Source organism: Ischnura elegans, chromosome 5, assembly GCF_921293095.1.
Source record: "Ischnura elegans chromosome 5, ioIscEleg1.1, whole genome shotgun sequence".
Lineage (NCBI taxonomy): Eukaryota > Metazoa > Arthropoda > Insecta > Odonata > Coenagrionidae > Ischnura > Ischnura elegans.
The window spans coordinates 131128835-131149876 of NC_060250.1; the positions used below are offsets into that span (position 1 = coordinate 131128835).

Sequence of the window (21042 nt, forward strand, 5' to 3'; positions counted from 1 at the left end):
AATATGCTTTCGGATGTAGTTGTAATAAACGACTCCAACCACTATGCATCTTATAGATACGCTGACGGCCGCTTACTACTGTACCGATTGTTATCGATCCCATTAACTGAAGTAGAGTTTTTAAAAATACGCCCTAGTCTCCATAATTGTATTAATTTATCTGTTAGATCCCTGATATTCCCTTTCGATTTGTCGTGACCCTGCTATGAGGGTTAGTTCCAAAGTTCATTGTCTTCAGCCGCGTGATTCCCTCCAGAATATCTCAACTTTATTCAGCAAAAAAGTTGAGGGCCTATCACCTAGCCCTATGTATCACGGTTAAGTGCCTCTAGAATAAGAAAAACCTTGATAGCGCAATGATTTTCTAACGTAAATCGCACGGAAAGCCAGAGGTCTGTGGTTCAATCCCCGGTCCTTGGCAATCAATTCACTCCTATACATTCTCTCTTGTTGACGTTGTTTCGTACCTATCCCTACATCCTCCGCGTATTCTCATGGAAAGAATCTGCCGGACAGTGCTTCGTACGATAATCTCACCTTCCGAATGTCTGTCCTTAAACTCATTTCATTCGTATTGATTCGATAATTTGTTTTTATTTGGCGACCATCCATGAATGCATCATTCGTGAAATGCCATCTTCTCTTTTTCAACTGCACGTGAAAAGAGAATTTTTCTCGAAAAAGGTAATTCCTTATTGCCATTGTTGACTTATGTTAATTGTGCTATCAAGTGAACTATCCGTTAAACATACAAACTGATTTTATATTTGTTTTCAATATAAAATCGATGTATTACAATTTCAGCTAATCTCATCCGTCTAGTCTTAAATAAATTATGTGAAAAAGTACCATGCCTGTTTAATTGTTTACAATGGATTTTCACAAAGTTAAGCTTGAAATCATGGAGTTTAATCTCATCCTGTGGGGATTTAAAGTTGGCAGAATGATTCCTCGGGAGCATAACTGGCCCAACCACACGGCCGCAAATCGAGGGATCCGGGTTCGGATCCCGGTCAAGACGAATGATTTTTTTCTCTGTGGAATTTCGCGCGTTTTTGCATTGCGGGTGACTCCATAAATTTATAATCGTGGCTAGTCTCGTTAAAATAGAATCAGTTAAGAGCGAACACCTCTTTGTGTCCAAAGTTCTTTCTGGCTATGCTCTCCGTCAGTGGCGCAGTGTCGCACGATTTGGACCGCTAGTCGCATAATATGCGCAGCAATCCATACCACCTAGTCCGGTATAGTCCACAAAGTGCCACAGAGGGCATTGATGTCTCGGTAGCTTAACTGGCTGAAGTACTCGACCGGGTATCGGGGTATCCGGGTTTGAACCTCGGTGAAGGCGAATGATTTTTCTTTGTGTCATTTCGTACAATTCTGCTTTACGTCCATCATCACCTGCCCAGTGTATTTCATCCGAAGCCTACCTCTGTTGTTCTTCACTTCAACCTGCCCTCAACCGAAAATTCTCATTATTCCATCCTTCTTCATAAGGTGGCCCAATTAATTGCCCCGTCTTATACCCAACGTTTTGCAACTAGCACTTCTCATCTACACTTCTTAATACGTATTTCTGCATCTCTCAAACGATATATCCATTTGATCGTCATCATTCTTCTTCAACACCATTTTTCTTTGATCCAATGGTCGTAATTAAGCTACTGCGGTCCACATGTGTCTCGCGGTTGTAAACACTGCACCCGTTGTGTCTGATGATTAAATTGCCGAAAATTGGAGACCGTACCTCGGTGCGTCGCTTCGGTCGTTAGCGGAGTGCGCACTTCCGCTTCGTCTTTGTCCGTGGTGGGCGCCTTCTCATGCGTCGCATTTATAACCCCCATCTTCATCCAATTACGTGATTTTTTGAGGCCAGCCAAGGATTTTTTTTCCGTTTCTTTTATTCTTTTCGTCTCCCCTCCCTCCGTTCCACCCCTCCGTCCACCTCGATTTTTTTTCGTTGTTTGGGGTGATTTTGTTTCGGAAGTCGCGGTCAGTCTGTCCGCGCCATTGTTGCCGCTCGATGCCGCAGTCCGGATCTCCGCCATGACTTCTCTCCGCGTTCTCAGCGATGCCTGGCACTCACCACACGCGTAAGTTTTCTTTCAATGGAGTGGCTACTCTGCGTAAATGTCGTGTTTTCGTTGTTAGCACGGCGATCCACGGATGTCTGACATAATCAGATAATGTCAACAAATTCATGCTTGATATGGTATGTATGCACAATATGTGCATGCTCGCACTGAAAATCGCATGTAATAAGTGACTTTGTATGCAGTCAGGTGGACGGGTGCAAAGCTACATACATCAAGCGTGCAATTCATCTTGCGGAAATCATTTAGATTAGTCGGAATACAACCAGTTTTTCAGTTATGTACTATAACAGTGACATCTTCCAAATTTCAGACTGTTGCCGAACATGGTGTTTACGACAACTTGGTCGCACATCAACTTGTGTAAGAATCAGTTTTCCTGGATATCACACAATTACTTTTGCCACTTATTTTTTACAGAGCCGGGATAATTCATGGAAACCCGGGTCGCAAAAAATAAGTGGTAAAAGTAATTGTGTGATATCCAGGAAAACTTATAATGGAATACCACAATGTTAATCACGAGTTAGTGAATTTTGTGTAAGAATTGTTTCTCCCCTCACGATGAGTCTGTGAGTCAAAACGCGTTGTGTGTTTAAACAGTGGAAAATCGCGTCGCGTATATTTCAATGACCGCCGGAACTTCATGGCCCGATAAGTGTCACCGGCTCGTGATAGTGTCCAGCCCAGAGACATTCCACCCCATTTGGCATGTCTTCTTCGTGATTCGTGGCGTTCTCTCCGGAGCCATCTAGCTACAGTGATCCTGCCGGTGTACAGTTGCCGTACTCATGCCTTTCATTGTGCGGTCAGTCGTAATTGTATTTCAGTCGGAAGCTTCATCTGCATTAACTTACTACCCCGAAGGACACTTCCATAGGCATGTGGCGGGGGTTGCTAGGAAACCAAACGGTTAAAAAAAAGGAAAAGCGTGTACGTAGCATGTATTAATGTCCTCTATTGTTTAGTGGAAAAACGAATACAATTTCCTATTCTTCAGCCAAATACCTCATTGTATTTATCATTTTCTCCGGGCATGGAAATGCATAGAAGTTCTTACATGATGTTCTTCGAGTCGCTTTGAAAGATGTCCATTCTCACTTGCTCAAGCAATCTAACCCTGGCGAACAGAACTCGAGTTTCTAGCGGCTCCTAGCATAATTCCCTCAAAATCTGTGTTACACTATCTGTACACCCATAGCAGTTATTGACGATATTGCACACCTTTGGAAAATTTTTCTTCTCGGTAGAAATAAATATCTTATTTGGGTTAACACCGCTGAATGCTGATACCTTCTCCCAAAGTGAAGCCAATAAACTACTTATCATGAGAAGGACAACAAGAATTGTGCTAATTAGAAATTAAATGTATGGGAAATGACGCTGCTTCAAAAATGTTCTCAGCTCATATTTGAGATGAGATTGCAGCGTATGTGTCTGCAATTGGGCGTGTGTGGAGTGGAGTATTGGGTAGGCAAAGTATGTGTCCCCAATGGCTTTTCCACTACCTTTGTCGGGAGCCAACCACCGTGACCCAACGCGGTTGACCTCTTGGCTGTCGCGTTTTTCCAGCACAATTGTCAATGTGTTCCCTTCTGAACGCTAAAAATATACTTTTAATAATATTATAAGATTTTTATTATAAGCTTAATAATGATGTAATCTTTTATATTTAGAAAATGTGTTTGCTTTTCATGAGTTTTATTTATTTATTTTGAATCAAATACAAATACCTACAGTTAATAAGAACTTTTGCATTGGCTTTATAAGCAAAGGGTTAATTAAGGGTAACTCAGATGATGCGTATTATATCACTAACTTGACCTCCTTATCAGCTATTTTTGTAATTTAGGGAGGGAGGGAAAAGAGAAGAAGGATTGGGACACGAAGTCTTCTGATGGCGGTTGTAAATGATGAAATTGATGATGTTAGGCCAACAGATGAAGCTTTCATGGAATTGTACGTAAGAGGTAGCCGGTAGATTAGGGGTGTCTGAGTCACAGATAAACGTTATTGAAGTGGACGGAAAAGAGACGAGTTCCGTGTTTTACGGGAATGGTCACAAAGAGAGAGCATTGGGAGAATGCCGTTGGACATGAAGTTGACGTTCATGATTCGGTGGAAAAACCTGGTGTCACAAGCGCGCCGTCGTTCGCAAGTCTCAAGTCGGGAGAGAAAATCATCAGTGCTGAGATTACGGAGGGAGGGGTTACAAAATTTCGGTTTTTTCAAATCTGAATTCGATTGCTAAGGTTGAAAGAGTCAACCGTAAACAGGCGCAAGAAGCATCCCAGGTGCTGTTTTGATGACCTTCTGACTTATTTGGCTTCATATTCCCTATTTAATTAAATAATGACGACACATTTTTCTGTCTTCTTGGGAAATTCCATCCAATTCTCGAAATTTTTATTTCTTACACGATATGGGCTGATTTTTTTTCTGTAGTATTCTCGTATCTTCCACTATATGTGACATTTCCTCCATAGACTCCTTTAGGTATTTCTTTAGGGTTACTGCAATTATTTCTTCGGTGTGTCGATGGTCAACCCGACCAATCATCTTCAGAGGTCCTACAATTCTAAATGCCCTTCCCACCAAATTGGCCTCCTCCTCGTGCAGTTAGTGATGGGTCGGTCGTGAACGACGCCGTCGAGATCTATCGTACGATCGATTCATGAACGGAATCACTCCGACGAATGATGCAATCTTTTAGGCCGTTTACGACCAAAGTCGTTTGTCGTTCATTCGCGATCGAAGGCTGGGTCGATCGCTCGTAATCTTGAAAATATTCAAAGCACTGCAGAAACAAGTGACTTTGTACGCAGTCAAGCGAACGGGTGCAAAGTTTAATAAAATATTTGTAATCATTATAATAATTATTAATAAATTGTTAGATAATATAATGAATTAATAAATAATTTTTAATTATAATTATTATGTATTGTTTTATAATTATATCCCGGCTAAGTCAAATATTTTTTCATAGCGAACTTCATCCTTTCATGAAAAGATTTCCAGTTACTCTCACCTGAAAATAGGTCGCTTGCGTGTGTCATCCTCCGTCAAAATCGAATCCTCCGTTTAATGTGTTTTTTTTTTCGATCATGGGATTTAGTGACTAATTATGGTATTCTATTTAAAATTCAGGCATAGGAAAATGTTTACATTTATAAGTAGTGACCGAAATAGATAGTGATCGATATCAGTTGTGATTCGATCGACCATTCGCGATTGACTCCGGCGTCAGTGAAACGACTGACTTGGCCCAATACTGCTCCTGCTGTTGAGTAACTCACGGTTGTCCAATGTCAAGGGATTTGCGTGAGGTTTAATGGCCATCCAAAGTGTCATCTATACCCTTTACCACTCCCTCCCACCGTTGTAGAGAGTCATAGCCTTAGAAAAATGTGAGATATACTTCTAAATCTTATGTCCGGCTATAAATACAAATATAAATCTGAGCTATAAATAAAAATCTGAGCAACTGGGGTTGCATATGCTGTAGAATTGGCTAAATATTGTTACTTTTCAATAACCTTGTTCTTAATGAGGCTAATGTATCATTTGTTTAGTTCTCATAATAATTATTTCACCATTATAATGCGTAGTGTGTTCTCAATTCCTCCTTCACGCTTTTCCTTCAACATCCGCATCGATTGATGCATTTCTAATCCATTAAATTGCAGCTCTCGGCCTCTCTCGATGTTTTCAGTTGTGCTTCACTGCTTTGCTGCCATTGTGGACCACCGTCGCATTCCACAGTTAGGATGCGCTAGGATGTCTGTGTCCTGAATTGATGCCAGTGGGATTTTACCCATCCTCGCTCGTAATCCTACCGTCATAAAAATCTTACCGTCTCGTTTCTTCACGGCTTCCCCATCATTTTTAGTGTCCCCTGTCCAAGGTGCTTTATACCTGAGCCAATGAGGAAATCTAGGGCAACTATTGTTTGGGGAATAATGGGATCGTTTTCTGAATATCCTTTGAGCTGTGGTAGCACCATGGCTTTGCTCTGTTGTATTCCGTCGATTGTTGTTAGCTCTGGGATTTTTCCGCGATGGGTGCATTCACCGCTGTCTCTCGTATGTTCTCAGAGCGGCGATGCGCTGTTTATGGATCCTGCCGAAGGAAGGCATTTCTTTCTTCGAATTGATCTCGAAATTTTGCCGGCACTTGAGGAGGTAAGCGCGAGAAACGAATTATATATTTTCGAAATAATTGCTTTTTTAAGTGGAAGCTGCTTAATCTCTTTCATTCTCGATGGGAAAGCTCAAACACATTTCACTGGAAATACCCACAATTAGTCGTTATTTTTATGAAATTTCAAAGGATACTCCTCTAATTTTACTCTCTCTATTGACGACCACGAAAATTGGGAATCCGGACTAAGATTCCTGGAAATTGCGTTCAGTTATCCACCTTTTAACCACCCTTTTAAGCAGCGGGAAAATTTTGATTATTGTCCTAATATGCATGTCATGCTGACCAGAAATGTTTCATAATATTCCCTTTACCAAAAGAATAGTTATAAAAATCAAATTTGGCAAATTAACCATGTTGACTTTTTAAGTTATTAGATGGCAAACGCATCAAATGAAGTCTAATCACATTACACTAATCGTGGATTTCGCCATGAAAAAATATTTTAGCTGAGCCGGGATTCGAGCCCGGATCTCCCGATTTCCGTTCAGGTATGCTAACCTGTTACTTTACAAGTTACTAATGTGTTACTTATTCATCTTTGTATTGACGGGGTTTAACTGAACCAGACTCAAGTCCACACGGTGGCACGGGAGACGGAGGTCGTGTTTGCTAAGCCGCTGTCGGGGTGATGAAATCCTACTGTAGTTGCTATTCAGCGACGGAAGTTTTCTAATCACAGCACGAAGCAAGTAATTTGTGTGCAGTCATGCGCGCGAGCGCATGCGGTAAGGCTGAAATTCTCAATGATAAAATATTGAGTTTTTCACAATGGCATTGAGACGTCGATAAATGATTCGGTTAAACCCCGTTAAAAAATATATAAACCGCCTTAGAAGAAGATGGCGTGTGGATTGAACAGGGTTAGCGTATCTGGCAGAAAATTGGAAGATTTGGGTTCGAATCCCCGCTAAGATGTTTGACGATGAATTTCACTGTTGCTAAGCACTCTTGCGCGTGTCTGCATACAAAATACTTGTATCGCACAGTGTTTTGCAAATGACATTAGTTACATGGAAATTATTTACCTTCGCGTCGCCCCCAATAGCTGTAAATACTATGAAATTGAAATAAATTCAGTTGTACGCCGCTTCGGTGCTTTTTCATCGGTTTTCAAAACTGTCCGCAGCGCGGCAATGAGAGAAGAGCGGTCCAATTTTACCTGTATTTTGGAATACAGTGTTTGCATTGAGAAGTTTTGAATATGATACATGACATAAGCAGGAATATATATTTTTGTGATCATCCCTGATTATAGCTTATTTCTCCTCGAAATTCGGATCGCTTTTCTCGTCAGCGACGCGAGTAGCGACCACTGTAAACCTATTTAAATGTGTGCTGCTTGATAACTCACCCAGAGGAGATCCTCTTTAATAGTATTCGTTATCGTTATTTTACGCCATTGTCGTTTCTTTTGTTTTTTTCTCCACTTCTGTCCTGTAGAAGCGTGTTGATACTCCAGGGGCTCTCCTGTATTGATAGCAATTGCGAGATATCGTTTTGTATCGTTTCTCTTATAGCAGTCGGAGTGTGAACAAGGCTTAAGGGTGGGCATCAATTTCGATTGCTCCCTAAACTCGATTGCTATTTATTCCCGCGACCGATCTAGCCTTCTCCCTCATCCTTTTTGGTCCATGCCTTCAAGAGAGTCCCCGCCCCGCCCCCGCCGTTGTCTCTCTTTGTAATGCGCATTCTCGAGTATCGTCCCATGTCATTCATTCCGCATGGACGTCTCGTTTCCGTGTAGGCGAGGCGTCTATTCATAAGCGGTGTCTGTCGCTCAGGTGGCCGCCGCGCCGTCGTGCTAAATGCCGGTCAAACACGCCGCCGCTTATCAAACGACTCCCGACACCGCATCTCATCTTCCTAATGCGACTTAATGGACCGTGCCTCTTGAATAAGTCGGGGGATGAAGTTGTGGATGCGAAAGAGTGTCTCTGGCATTAACAACTGTGTGAGGATCCTCAGCACACGTCATAAAGAAAGGAAAAGTGGGTGGAATCCCGAAATATATCACAAAAATGCGGCAACCTTCAGACCTTAGTCCGTGGCGATATTTATGGTGAGTGTAGGATTCTGGTATCTCCCATATTATTAAGGAACACGTGAAAACACCGCCAAAGTGTTTTACAGGGGCCATTCTCTCCTCCCAAGGCGCCGACATGAAAGTGAAAAATTGCTGAATCAACACGTTTTATCCCAATAAAGCCTGTTCGTGACCCGACACTTATTGTCGTATTCCATCAAAATCCTTGATGATAACATTGAGCGCCGAATTATTTTTATTTATTCAATTATTCAAAAACACCCGAGTAGGCCTATATCTCGAATATTAAACTCAAAAGGTGCAGCATTAATAATTATAAAGAATAAAAAAATTGAAAATGATAAGATTCAGGAGAAGATGGCTTTTCGAAGCTGCCTCTTTGTATGTTCCAAAGGGCGTTTAGATAGCTTAAATGAAGAAATTAGCTGGGCGCTCAAGCATTTTCAAGTTGGAAGGACAGGCAGTGGAGCAGATAATGGTCATTCATTAATTCACTGTTCAACTAGAAAGGTAGGTAAGCCCCGCCGGCCCTAGACGGCAACCTAGTCGCACTTCTGCAGGACGGACTGTGGCTTCGTAACTGCAGTCGATGCGTTCTTTGTAGATTCCCCTTATATCGATCTATAGCATCATTTTGCGGATGTCGAGAGGCAGATCTCTGTGTTTCATAGGAAGTGACTCGTGACGGCTGGGAGTCACTTGGTCACTGGGAGGGGATTGCCGTAGCAGGCCTCTCGGCCAAGTAGTCTGACCCGTGACCCTGCTGGGCGCGGACAGTGTCATGATTGATGGGAGCGAGCCATTCATTCCTTGAAGGGGAGAGAGAGCCAGGCGGTAATTTCGCTGTGGAATGTCGCCCTCCTGTGGTTGACTGCAGAGTTGCCATAGTTACCCTTGAATGGTTGAGCGGAATTTCTCTCACTGCAAACATCACAGTGACTTCAGACAAAAATCGACGTACTTATATTGGCAAATCGTTCACGCAATTTATTGTACAATGGACTCATTGCCCAAATATTGTTTTATTGTCAATTGTGACACAGTTGGGAAAATTAGAAGAACCATATTTTTCCTCTCTTCGATCCGACGCCTGCTTTTCGAGCTAATCTCGATGAGGAATCGGCAAAGAGCTTTATGTCCCTTTCGCAAATACGCTGATGATGTCACAAACTCATGAAAAATTGGCGGCAACTTCCGCGTTTTCTTACGAGAGCATGGCTTTTTGTGGGGGAGGTTTGTGTTTCGTCTCAACTTAACTTCGGATCTTACTTTGAATTCTTCGATTGGATAGAGATTTCAGGTGTGTTTGAACGACCTCATAAGAGTCTCACATCTTATGATTAACGTTCTGATTTTTTCTGTTGCAGTTACTTGGCTGTGGTAAAAGAATCCTTATTCGTATTTTGCCGCCTCGAAATACATGCTGCTGCGAGATTATTTTTTTATTGTTAAGATTTCGTAATGTATAAGTACTACCTAGATCGCTGTACGTGCCTACGCAATGACATGAGGGTGAGACCAACATAGAAACAGTGCAACTCCGGGAAGACTAGAGAAATTATGAAATGGGAGGCTTATTCAAATGGGAATCTGTTATATCATGATTATTTAATGCCAACAAAGGTACACTACTTGGAATTAACCCGCATTCGCTTCAACTTATAGGGGGTTATTGGCGGACTCAACCTATCGGTGCCTTCACCGTTAAGGAAAGGTAGATGTCAATAAAGGCTCATTAAAGAATATTAGGGGAATCTTGAAACTGACTCAAACTCGACTCCATTCCCACCATAGTATTGCGAAAACTCTCTCGAGTCCCGAGGCTTACTCAGACTATACTTCACACTTGATAAGATTAATCCCAACTCAAATTCAGTCCCCAATTTCAAATATCTCAGCCACCTTTTACCTCACGTTATTGAAATCAAAAATCTATGGCAAAAAATGTCCACGGGTGATATTGTACGCCTGTAATGGTAGTTTTTTATGAGCGGAAGACCATGAGTACAAAGAGCTTAGCTATATCAAAATTTTACCACAGAACGTAACGAAAATTACTCTAGCTCAAGTGAGTTGTGTTGAAGCTAGTTTTGAAACTAAAACTCTAACTCTAACTGAACTTGAGTCCTAGATCTGATCTACTGAGATCTGAGCCAATTATTATTATCTGAATATTTATGAATATTGTCTTGAACACAGACTGAGGCATCAAACTTTGCCCTTTTTTAAAAGATACAAGTTTAATAATCGCACGAGGCTTGCCTTTCATCATAAAACGACGATAAATATATCTCTTCGATCCGGTTATCAAGCACCTTATCTTCACAGCGTTGAATATTACGAGCCCATTTCATTTTATCAACCTACCTGCCTCACAGTTAGCGAGAATGTACTTTCTCTCCATTGACGTTTCAACATGCTTTGAACTTGAAATTCTAATTTAGCTCTTGAAAAAAATCTTTGGAAAGGAGAATACTAGTCTTCTTGCGCATATTTCCTTACACCTGGAAAATATTCATAATTCTTCAATTTAGAAGTGATCAAATTTTCAATAAAAATAGATTAGGCAACGTTCTAATCACCAAATGTATGTAACTGTTTGTGTTTGTGAGTTACTTCCTTTTAAAGGATTCGCTGATGTTTTTTCCATTCCGGATGTCCCGCGTTTGATCGCGTTTCTTTCTTTTGCCGTGTGGGGCGCCCTGTTTCCCATTCCGCATCTCATCACGTCACCTGAATGAGCATCACCGCTTCCGGAGTCACGCGGCGTGACCTGCCCTTCAGTCTAGGGCCTCGACCACGGAGAGGGGATGATCGTGTTTTGCGCTGACGTGCCCTGTTTTCCTCCTCATCTCTTTCCCATTTTATGTTTTATTACGACTTAATTTATCATTAGAAAAACTACAGCATAGATTCCATTGAGGATTGGGGATATAAACCGCGTCTCGCGGTCAACTGCTGCGAGTTAGAAATTTTGTCACTTTTCTTTTGTTGTCACTTTAGGCCGCTTTATAGAAAAACATGGGCAATAAATTATCCATGAGGAGCGTAAGATTTTCGTTCCCATAGCGGCGTTCATAGAAAAACATGGTGAAATAGCGTGAGGGTGGGGTTAGATCGATTTGAATCATAGGTATAATTAGCGTGAAAATTTGGAACACGCAGTGTCGTATCCATTGTTTTCGTGCGCTTTGCAGGCCGTGTTTCGTTCGTTCTATCCGTGGATCGCGGAAGAAGGCACCTTGGATTGGGAAATAATGTGGAAATAATATGGGATTGGGAAGTTAACTCTGGAAAATAATTCGAAATAGCCAAGAAACAGCTTAACAGCAGATCACTTTTATTGCTCTGCTGAAGAGTGATAGATGGCGTCTAGCTCACACTAATATTTTCTCTGAACGCCCCGAAGCTGTAGAAATCTCGTCATCGGGCAGCCATCCTCTCGTCAAGTTGAAAGTTAAATTATGCGAAAATTTTCTTCCATTTTTCGAGAGTTGGTGACGTCATTAGAGTTCTTATTCATTTTCTCGTTTAGAGAGAACCTAAGCCGCGTGATATGTATGTGCATTTATTACGCGTTATATATACGCGTTATACACGCATATTGCGGCATCGTACCCTTAGAAAAAAAAACTTGTGACCAATTTCTAATCTCTAATACGTGTATGGAAAGCTACCATTATGTTTCCGCTCAAGAATAGAGTAATTCAGAGCGCGTGTTCTATCATAGCGGTCACAGTCTTCGGCAATTAATTTCCTCGCTGGACCTTGGCGGGCCATCAGCGGGGAGATGGCTGCGCTCAGCACCGTTTAATGTCCAGGTTTTAAGGTCCAGGTCTCTTGCTAGCCGTGACAGCCTGGAAATTATGGCCGCGACGCGTGTCAGTTTCATTTCTCTCACCTTTCGCAGTTATAGCCAGCGGCTAACCCTGTAAGAATTAAAACACGACTTGTCAAAAGTTTCGCCTTTAAATACAGTTGAAAATGTAGGCTCATGAAAATTCTTTCTCGTATGCTCCCTTAAAATAATGATGATAGGTTTTCGTAAATGAGTGTGTACTAAATCTTATCGCCGTAAAGTTTTTTTCGATGCTTTAAACAAGTCCTCTGATATTCGATCGCTCTCGCTGGTAAATAGAAATTAACTGCTAATTATTAGCAAATGGATAGATGTTCTCTTCGGTATTCATATTCTAAGTACCCTGACACAAAGGTATGTCACATTTTCTTCGGCAGATGATTCCTATGCCTTCATTTAGAATTCACATTTATCAAAATGTTAGTAATTCATGAGTACTTAGTTGTAAATGGAATGGTATGTCCTGAATTTGGACTTTTAGTTTTTCTGAGAATTGAAATAAACATTTACCTCGGATGAAATTAAAGCCCCATATTTAGTCAAAAGAAACTTTCAATAAAATTCAAATAAAGTTCGTCGTTGGCCAAAATATATTTTAACGTAGAGACTAAGTTTTGTAAGGATCTGGTTGCGCGGTAAATTAGTTATTGAGGTGACAAAAGGAATCTATGAGCCGGTGAAGCTATTCAGAAGTTATTTTTAATGTTGTAGTTATGCTTTCGAATATTGATGAATTTTTATACCCATCGGCTTGAGGCGGAAACTGAACTATAAATGACTTTGTCCTGAAGATATAGATATAAGCGGGGAACACTTTCCGCTAACCCATACTTAAGCTAATTGTAAGTGGTTTCTTATATTGAATTGAAGAGGCAGATATTTTTTGGAGAACCATTATAACATATGAGGTGTTTTCTCCCTTATTTTAGACGTAAAAACTTCCCAGATGAGCCCAATGGTTGGTTTATCCAATCAAAAACGTGGAAATCAGTGCTCTATATCGCCCTTTCATGCTCTAATTTCCTTCCTTATATGCATTAATAGGTAGATAGGTTGCGAAATAATGACACAAGACATAATAATAATAACCTATTCAAATTCATTTCATAATGGTTGTTTTCTTTTAACGAAGGGATCGTGAATTTTCATGTCTTAGCGTGATGTTTCTTCGGTAAACTCGAGCGTTGCATGTCGCTGATTCTCACCGAGTAACATCTTTTCATAAACGAGCTGCCTTAGCTGTGGCAGGCGGCGGGCATGACCTTGAACTAAACCTTTAGCGCCTCCTCAAGGCGTCAAGTTCTTTGTGCTTGATCCGCGAGTATTCGCTTCTGTGGCCGACTTCCTCGTTAATTGCTCGCCGCGAGGCTTCTGCTTTTCAGAATTTCAAGTGTTTCCTTTCCGCACCGAAATGGCCTGTAGCCGACTTGGTGAAGCGTTTGCGAATTCATGTTTTTATTTTTATTCTTCATTTTCCGTCTCCTCTTACAAGGTTGGCTGTCATCATGGCTATGTTCTGTCTTAATTGGACTGACCGGAACATTTCTAAGTGAGCCCAGTTGAGCCATAATTTTAAATTGAACGTGCCTCTTTTTCCCCTCGTCCTCCTGCCCCAAATCTTCCCTCGTAGACTCGGCTGTGCATTTTTTAGACTGTTTCCTCTCATATTATGTCCTAAGTATTTTAATTTGCTTATTCTTATTGTTTTTGTTATTTTTGCATATTTTCCTAATATTTTTCCGTAAAAATTCATCCCTTCGCCTGATAGTGCCGTCCGCTACCTTGACCCCCGACTGGTCTTTTTGCTCACGGATTACTCCCATAAAACTATCATCTTGAAATTTTCGGGGTACCATCATGTGTAAAGTACATCCTTGTCCTCAATAGTCTATGTCTCAAATTTGAAAAAAATGTCACTATTTTCTCAAGTGTTATTGTTTTATATTTGAGTCAAATGTTGACAAAGTGAACAAAATGTTCCTTGAAACTGTGTTATTTTCGAACAATTTACCCTCTGAAAATTTCAGCGTGATAGCGTGAATTTGATATCCGTCACCAAATAAGGCCAAATAGCGACCGGTCGAAAGGGGTCCTCTTAAACGAAGATTTGAAAATAATGCTAGAAAGTCATCCATCATGTCATCGCTACGAACGGATTGAAATAAATTCAAGGCCATAATCGGCCATTGCAGTAATTTCTGTGGAATTTCTTTAAAACTCTTTCCGCAGAATTCCCTGGAGTTTTGTTCTGAAGTTCCTTAAAATATTAAGACACTTTTTTTAAAGTAGTTGGAACCCATCTGGATGACTTAAAAATTAAGGAGGTTTCGATTTCTCGCACTATTGAGCAAATATCTTCCGATTTGGAAGTGGATGGGCACGTGTCCATGGATGCCAATGACGGCTTTTATTCGGTCACTAGGGGTGAGATGCACAATGGGGTGGGACAAAAAAACTCATTTTTTTAATTTCGAAGATGTAATACCGCATTTTGAGAATTATATAGATAAAACAAAAGAAAAAATATCAAAATCTTCGGTCGCTCATAGGTCCTAAGCCTTGACAAAATATGGAAAAAAACTTCTTTTTTGAGATTTTTTAAAATTTTTTAATTAGATGTTTCATAATGTAAAAGTTTGTTGCGTCTTCAAATAGAGCCTTAAAGCATTGTTTTAATTTGGTTTTCATAAATATCTCAGTTGCGAGTAGGGCCTAAAATCCGCCAAGATATGAACAATTTTACATTTTTACGAGTTGCTTATATCTTTTTTACGCAATAGTTACAGGATTTTTGAACACATGGCATTGTATTTTATTATGGTTTGAATAAATGAACAACTTCCGGTTGCGCGATGACCCTAATGCTAGAGAAAAACAGTCACTGAAAAAAGATTTTTTTAGACGTATGACACGATGGGTGATTACAGTAACAACGTGTATGGTACTTTTTGACTTTCTCTATATTTATAAATGTTAAATATTTAAGTTACAGTATATTCATTGACAATAAATTTTTTCTTAAGATTTCTTCTTTATAAAAGTAAGTTCATCAGTCAGACATGATATTTAGAATTCAGATATGACGAAAGGAAACGAGGCGAGGCCTAGACCGATGAGCCACAGAGGCGTCGTGAGCAGACGTTGTATCGAGCATCCGCGCAAATTGCGAGTGACAACTCACGGCTCCCTCGTCGAATCCCGAAGAAGCGTCAAGTGCTCGGATTGCATTCTCGCGCGCACCTCAGAACCAAGGTCTGACCACTCAATCACACGGCATGGCAAGGATTCTTTACACCATAATGTTATCACTCACTCAGTGCCGCAAACCGAAGGAGAGACGAGGGTAGGGCTCACATCTAAGACAGAGGGTTAAACAATTTCTTGGAAAAAGGGCTTAAGTCCGTTTTACTCGGGGCATGGAATTGCGCAGGTTAGAACTGAATTAATTTCTAAAATGGCGTGGAATGGCACGAATGCATGAATGAAATTAGAACAGGGGCTGTTTTGCCGTATCACATCCACGCATTATCGCATGTGTTCTAGCGATTCACCGCTTTACACGGCGCAATTTTGACTGCGCCTTCGTACACACGTCAGATTGTGCAAGTTCGTGCCCAGCCATTGCCCATTGAGTTTTTTTTCCGAGGAGATAAAAGGAGGGAGAGTGTCCAAGCTGAAAGGCTTAATGTCATGAAACACGTGGTATTGTTTAAAAATTATCTCTGAGATGCAGATGAACGTAATTAGAAAGCTTTGTAAAAAAGGAAGAAGAGTAACAACAGATTTTGAGTTTAGGGCTTGCGAAAATCAAATACCAATACCAATTGTCGCAAACCAAGTTCAAATAAGATTATGCACTAAATTTTTAATTCCTATCAATGCATGACAACGTGATGATAATCTAAACATCGTTCTAAATATGGAAACGCTCTTAATGTTTTAAGTTTCTGCGTACATTGTAGTTGGGGACGGTGAACTTTTCCCGATCACTAATGAAAAACCCGGCAGCTCACGAAAAGAACTGACTGAAGCCTACACCGGAGAGTTAGGCTTCCGTAATATTGATAAAATCTTCAGTAAATGGATAAAGTTCTCACAAATTTCGATTCTGACGACTCCAAGGGAGAAAATGGCACTTGTCCATGTGAGCTCAGCACTTGAAATGTCAAAATCAGTAGTAACTTAAAAGAATTATCACACGAGTTTCTTGATTAAGGTAACTGACTCAGTTAACACCCACAAACTGTTTAGTTGAAAAAGTAGGCATGTCGTACAAACTATCCCATTTTACATTATTTATCCCCTGTTGTGTGTTGCATTTAATGTAACATTTTTTGAGGTTAGATTGCTTTTGATCTACATAAAATTTCACGATCGAATTTCTATTGTTCCACATAATTTTTTCTAGGTCTTTCTTTTCCGTTCTTGCCTTCTACTTGTCCCTCGACGATTGTCTTCATCCGGCTATCATTTGTGAGGCATGCCGGATTAAGTTGTCTCGTCAACGTTTTTACGAGACTTCTCTTCTCTCCTACTCTTCTTCGGACCCCCTTATTAATTGAATTTAAAATTTCAGTCATTGCGATTCGTTTCCTATATTTTTAAGCTATTGATAAGAGTTTTGATCCCTAACTCTACTCTTATATTTTTGTGAGACAACATTAATTCATGGTGAAACTTTATTTCAATTCAGTCAAAGCTTATAGTCAGATAAAAAATTAATTATTTAAAACATCAAACAATGTTCTGGGGAGCTCTCCTATGTATAGGTGGATAGGAGGCAAGGAGAATTGTTGTGTCTGAAGCACCTTGTGAAAATTTTTGTCTTTCGCTGTTACACTGCACCGTTGTAAAGCTATATCGTCAATATCATTTTCTATGCAAACCCCGGACGACTCTGCGTGCGTTTATTTGTCGCGAATGCATTTTAGGCCAAACTTTCCGCTCGCGTCAAACATTTCTTCGTTGTTTTCCGCGAAACCATTAGCGTGAGTCGATCCAAGCGCGGATAACTGCGTCAGAATAAGCGCTCATAGTTTCGCATATTTTTTATACTGTTTGCAGCCGTGAAACGGTAGGGAGAGAGTGCTTCTTTACCCCGTGGCTCTAAACCAAGTCATCAAACAAATCTCTCTGTGTTGTGACGTTATTTTATCTCTGTCTACAGCAGCCTATTCCTCTCTCATGTCCAACCTGTGTTTTTCATTTGTGGAAGGAAAATTAAATCTCAGTTAGATTCTTCAAAGTTTGTCTTTCCTTTCAGCAATCTTAACCCATCAACAATTTATGAATGTTCTCCAAAATTCATAAATTTTCTCAGATTTCAAATATGGTTGAAGTGCAATGCTATAGTTATTAGTTAAATTTATAAAAGTATGTAAATTCTTGCCGAAGTTTAAGGTGTATCGTTGCGAGAAGGGCATAAGAAGGGGGACCGAGTTATTTTCGCCGCCACTCTCCATAGAAAACATTGCGTCTCGTCAACCAAATTCCGCCCTCGTTTCCACCGACTTTAATATGACGCATCAAACATTTGCATTTTTAGTTTTGAGTATACCGGGACTAGCCACAGTGATAACTTTTACGAAATTCACCCGCAGTGCACTAATTGTGCCAAAAATCCACAGAAAAAAAATCATTCGCCTTGACCAGGATATTGGTCAATGCAAATGGTTTTTTCTCCGTGGATTTTTCGCTCAATTTGTATTTTTATGAAAGTAATTTTTGCAAATTCTATTGTCTCTTCAGCTCAACAGACAATCAGGATTGTCTTCCTCTACCTTTCCTGATTACTTCGCAGAATTTATCCATCGGCTGTCAAGATTTTTAGTCTATTGCTATTGTCTGTCTAGTTTTTAAATCCTGAGGTTGGTTAATTGCATATCTCAACTCTCGTATTCCATGATTACGAATTCCTTCTCTCTTTATCCTTCTTCATCCCATGAATACATATTGCAGTATATATCATTTCCCAACCTCTTGTCCTTGTGTGATTGTCTTCTTCGAATTATCCCCTTAAATCCTAAGGTCAGGATGAATGTTGTTTGATTCAACTGTGGAGTTAAATCGAAAAATAAATCATCATAATTTCTCAAAATACATTTTCCCTTCGGCTCAGAAAGCCTTTATCCGTGAACCTACTGCAGTACTAAGAAGAGCCTCGCAATTCGTCAAAAACTCCTGCTAGAGTCTGGGAGCCGCTAGAGACTCAGAGGCCATGTGTTAGGAGTTGGCTGCTTGAGCTATTAAGAACGGTTATCTTTCAGAACTACTCAGAGAGCATCATCTTAGAAACTCACTATGTTTCAAAGTCCGCCAGAAACGATGAAATGAGAGATGTATTTTGCTTAATGGATGTGTAGAGGAATTCGTGTCCTCTCCCGAACTATATAGGCATGTGATAATTGCTTGGTGGGACTTAGTAGTTCCGTATCTCCAGAATGCACCTTCATTTGTTTATTTCTTGTTTGAGACAACGAATTTTTAAATCGGATCATTTTGATAAAATAAGCGCCGGTCTATTGATGCATCTTCCATAGAATCCCTATTTATGACTGCTTTTCCTTTGATATAAAGTCGGGGAAGTTTAAAACAAAATCGTCCTGGAAAATCTGGGGAAGGTCAGGGAAATTGGGAATGGAATGTTCCTGTGCGTTGCGTTCGTCATCTCCTTCTCTCTCACCCTTTGCTGCTCCTCGCATCGACGTGTCCTTCAATGATATATTTCATCTTGCCTCTCGTAATTATTATTATCGCTTTAAAAATCATGTTCGAGTTATTCTGCCTATTCTCGCGCTTGGTTCAGTTGCTCCCCACCATAAATAGGTTATTTAAAAATATCTACTATGTTAAACCGCCGTTTGAAGGTGAAGCCGCTAACAAAATGAAGCGTCGATTGATATTCAACAGCCGAATGATGTGTATTATTGAGTTCCATTCGATAGAGTTGTTAATGGGTGACTATTTTTCATTCTATTTTGAAGATCGGCTGTTCTGGCTATGATTCGCGGCGCGCAATGGTCGAGGTGTTTTTTTTGTCTCGGTTCGAGTGTCTCCTCTGCGCATTCATGTCGATCGGAGGGTGTGACGTTGCGACACACCGCTCGCCCGATGCAATCTCATCTTGCGAAAGGAAGAAGTCGTCTCCGTTCCGCACTCGATGGATGCACTCGGGGTGGGCGATCAAGGTGTCCCCTCTCACTGGAACTCCTTTCTCAAGCATTTCACTTGCTCCGTCCGTCCCTTCCCCCCGCTCACCTCATCCACCCTCTCGCGATCACCACCTCCCAACCCTCCTCTGTCCACCCCTCGTCTTCTACTTCCAACTATTGAGTTGAATAATTTAAAAAAGGAAGTGAAAATGTTGCCTTCATTCTCTTTCTGTTGCGAGGAAGTAATCGCGTTCTATGCTAGTCTGTGATAAGAATATTTGTAAGAAATCTTCCAAATGCCGTGAAGAGAAGATGGGACAATTTCTTTGGGGCATGATTCCCTAATGAATGAATGAATGAATGGGATATTTTTCGTCGCGGCTTATCTTTCCCTTCCGCTTCCCGAATCCTTTTTATGAATTAAGATTTCAGGTCTGAAAAAAACTTAGGAATAGAATGATGAACAACTTTGCTATTTCCACATGGTAATTTATTGATACCGACCATGGTTTTGGTACAGAGTAACATTATCAAGGTGTCGGTATCACAGGTGTCGGTTGTTGATCCTTCTATTCTTGCGATTATGGATTTCCACCAAGTTACGCACGCTACTATTAATTAAATTAATGAATGAATCAATTAATTATTGAAAAAATCTTATTTAACGTTTATATTTATCATTTCTGACGTTTTTGTATTTGTTGCCGTAGTATGCGCTGAGGAATCTGTCATCTTTGACGCTGGAGATGGCTTTTGCTCCAAATGCAGGATAGCTCGGGCGGCAGTGTGGCTAGTATTATTGTGACAGCAGTGGTTTGCGAAATTCTTGCTTTTGTTATTGCTTTCGAGGACGTCCACATCCCACGTTTCAGCATCCACGCAATTATCGAACGCGGCGCCATTCGTAATCAGCCGAAGAGTTTCATGGAAATGCGCTAGCGACGTAGTCGAAGCGGAGGCGTTAGCTATTTCTTTTGCGCATATAGGACGAAAGAAGGAGATCCCGCCATTCCATAAGTTCATTTGGCGTATGAAGAATAAACCATTTCTCAATTCAAATTTATTTTTAAAATGAAATTGTGCGAATTCCACAAATGTTGTGCATTTGAATGCATATCTTTGAATTATTTGTGGCCACAACATGAATGAGGGTCTTCTGGGAGTTCTTTACGCATATAACCTATACTGTCAGCCTGATGGGACTCTATATTTAAGTATGTATATATTATTCACTTAGCTAAACTCAGTATTTTTGTAATTCCACTTATGTCGTATAAATTAAGTCGATCGTCATTTGAGTGTTTACAGTCTTTTTCAAAGTTTAACTCCGATCGTCAAGCGAGCTCCCCATGAGCATGTCCATTGGACGGACGCATTAAAATTAAGGTAAGGGGGGGGGGACAGCGAAGGACAGTAATGAGCAAAGAAAATTAAATGGGGTTGGGAGCTGTGGGGTGATGTATGTGTATGAAAAAAACGGTAGTGACAGGTAGGGAGAGTGTGAAGGGGCCGCACATTCATTTAAAAGGCCATCAATCAGTATTTCAGAGGCGAGCGAAATTTCTATCTGCTCCTGAAAATCTTGCCCTCAATTTGAAAGTAGAAAACTTGAGGGTCAAAGTTCTGATCTTGTTTGGACTCTATATTTTTATTCTCCGTTGCATTTCCAACTTAAAGGGCATTGCTTTGTCA

General features: G+C 40.5%; 1 protein-coding gene across 4 annotated transcripts in view; it reads left to right on the forward strand.

Annotated features, from left to right (window-relative positions):
* The window catches only part of LOC124159564 (WD repeat-containing protein 47), a 569600-nt gene that overhangs the window by 367604 nt on the left and 180954 nt on the right, over positions 1-21042 (forward strand). Inside the window, exon 1 of one of the 4 annotated variants that reach the window (XM_046535463.1) lies at positions 2021-2093. The exons of the other annotated variants lie outside the window; for them this stretch is intronic. Coding sequence (XP_046391419.1) covers positions 2047-2093 — 47 coding nt within the window. The 5' untranslated portion in view covers positions 2021-2046. Of the gene's footprint in view, positions 1-2020; positions 2094-21042 lie in introns of those variants that run through there. 4 annotated transcript variants of the gene reach the window in all.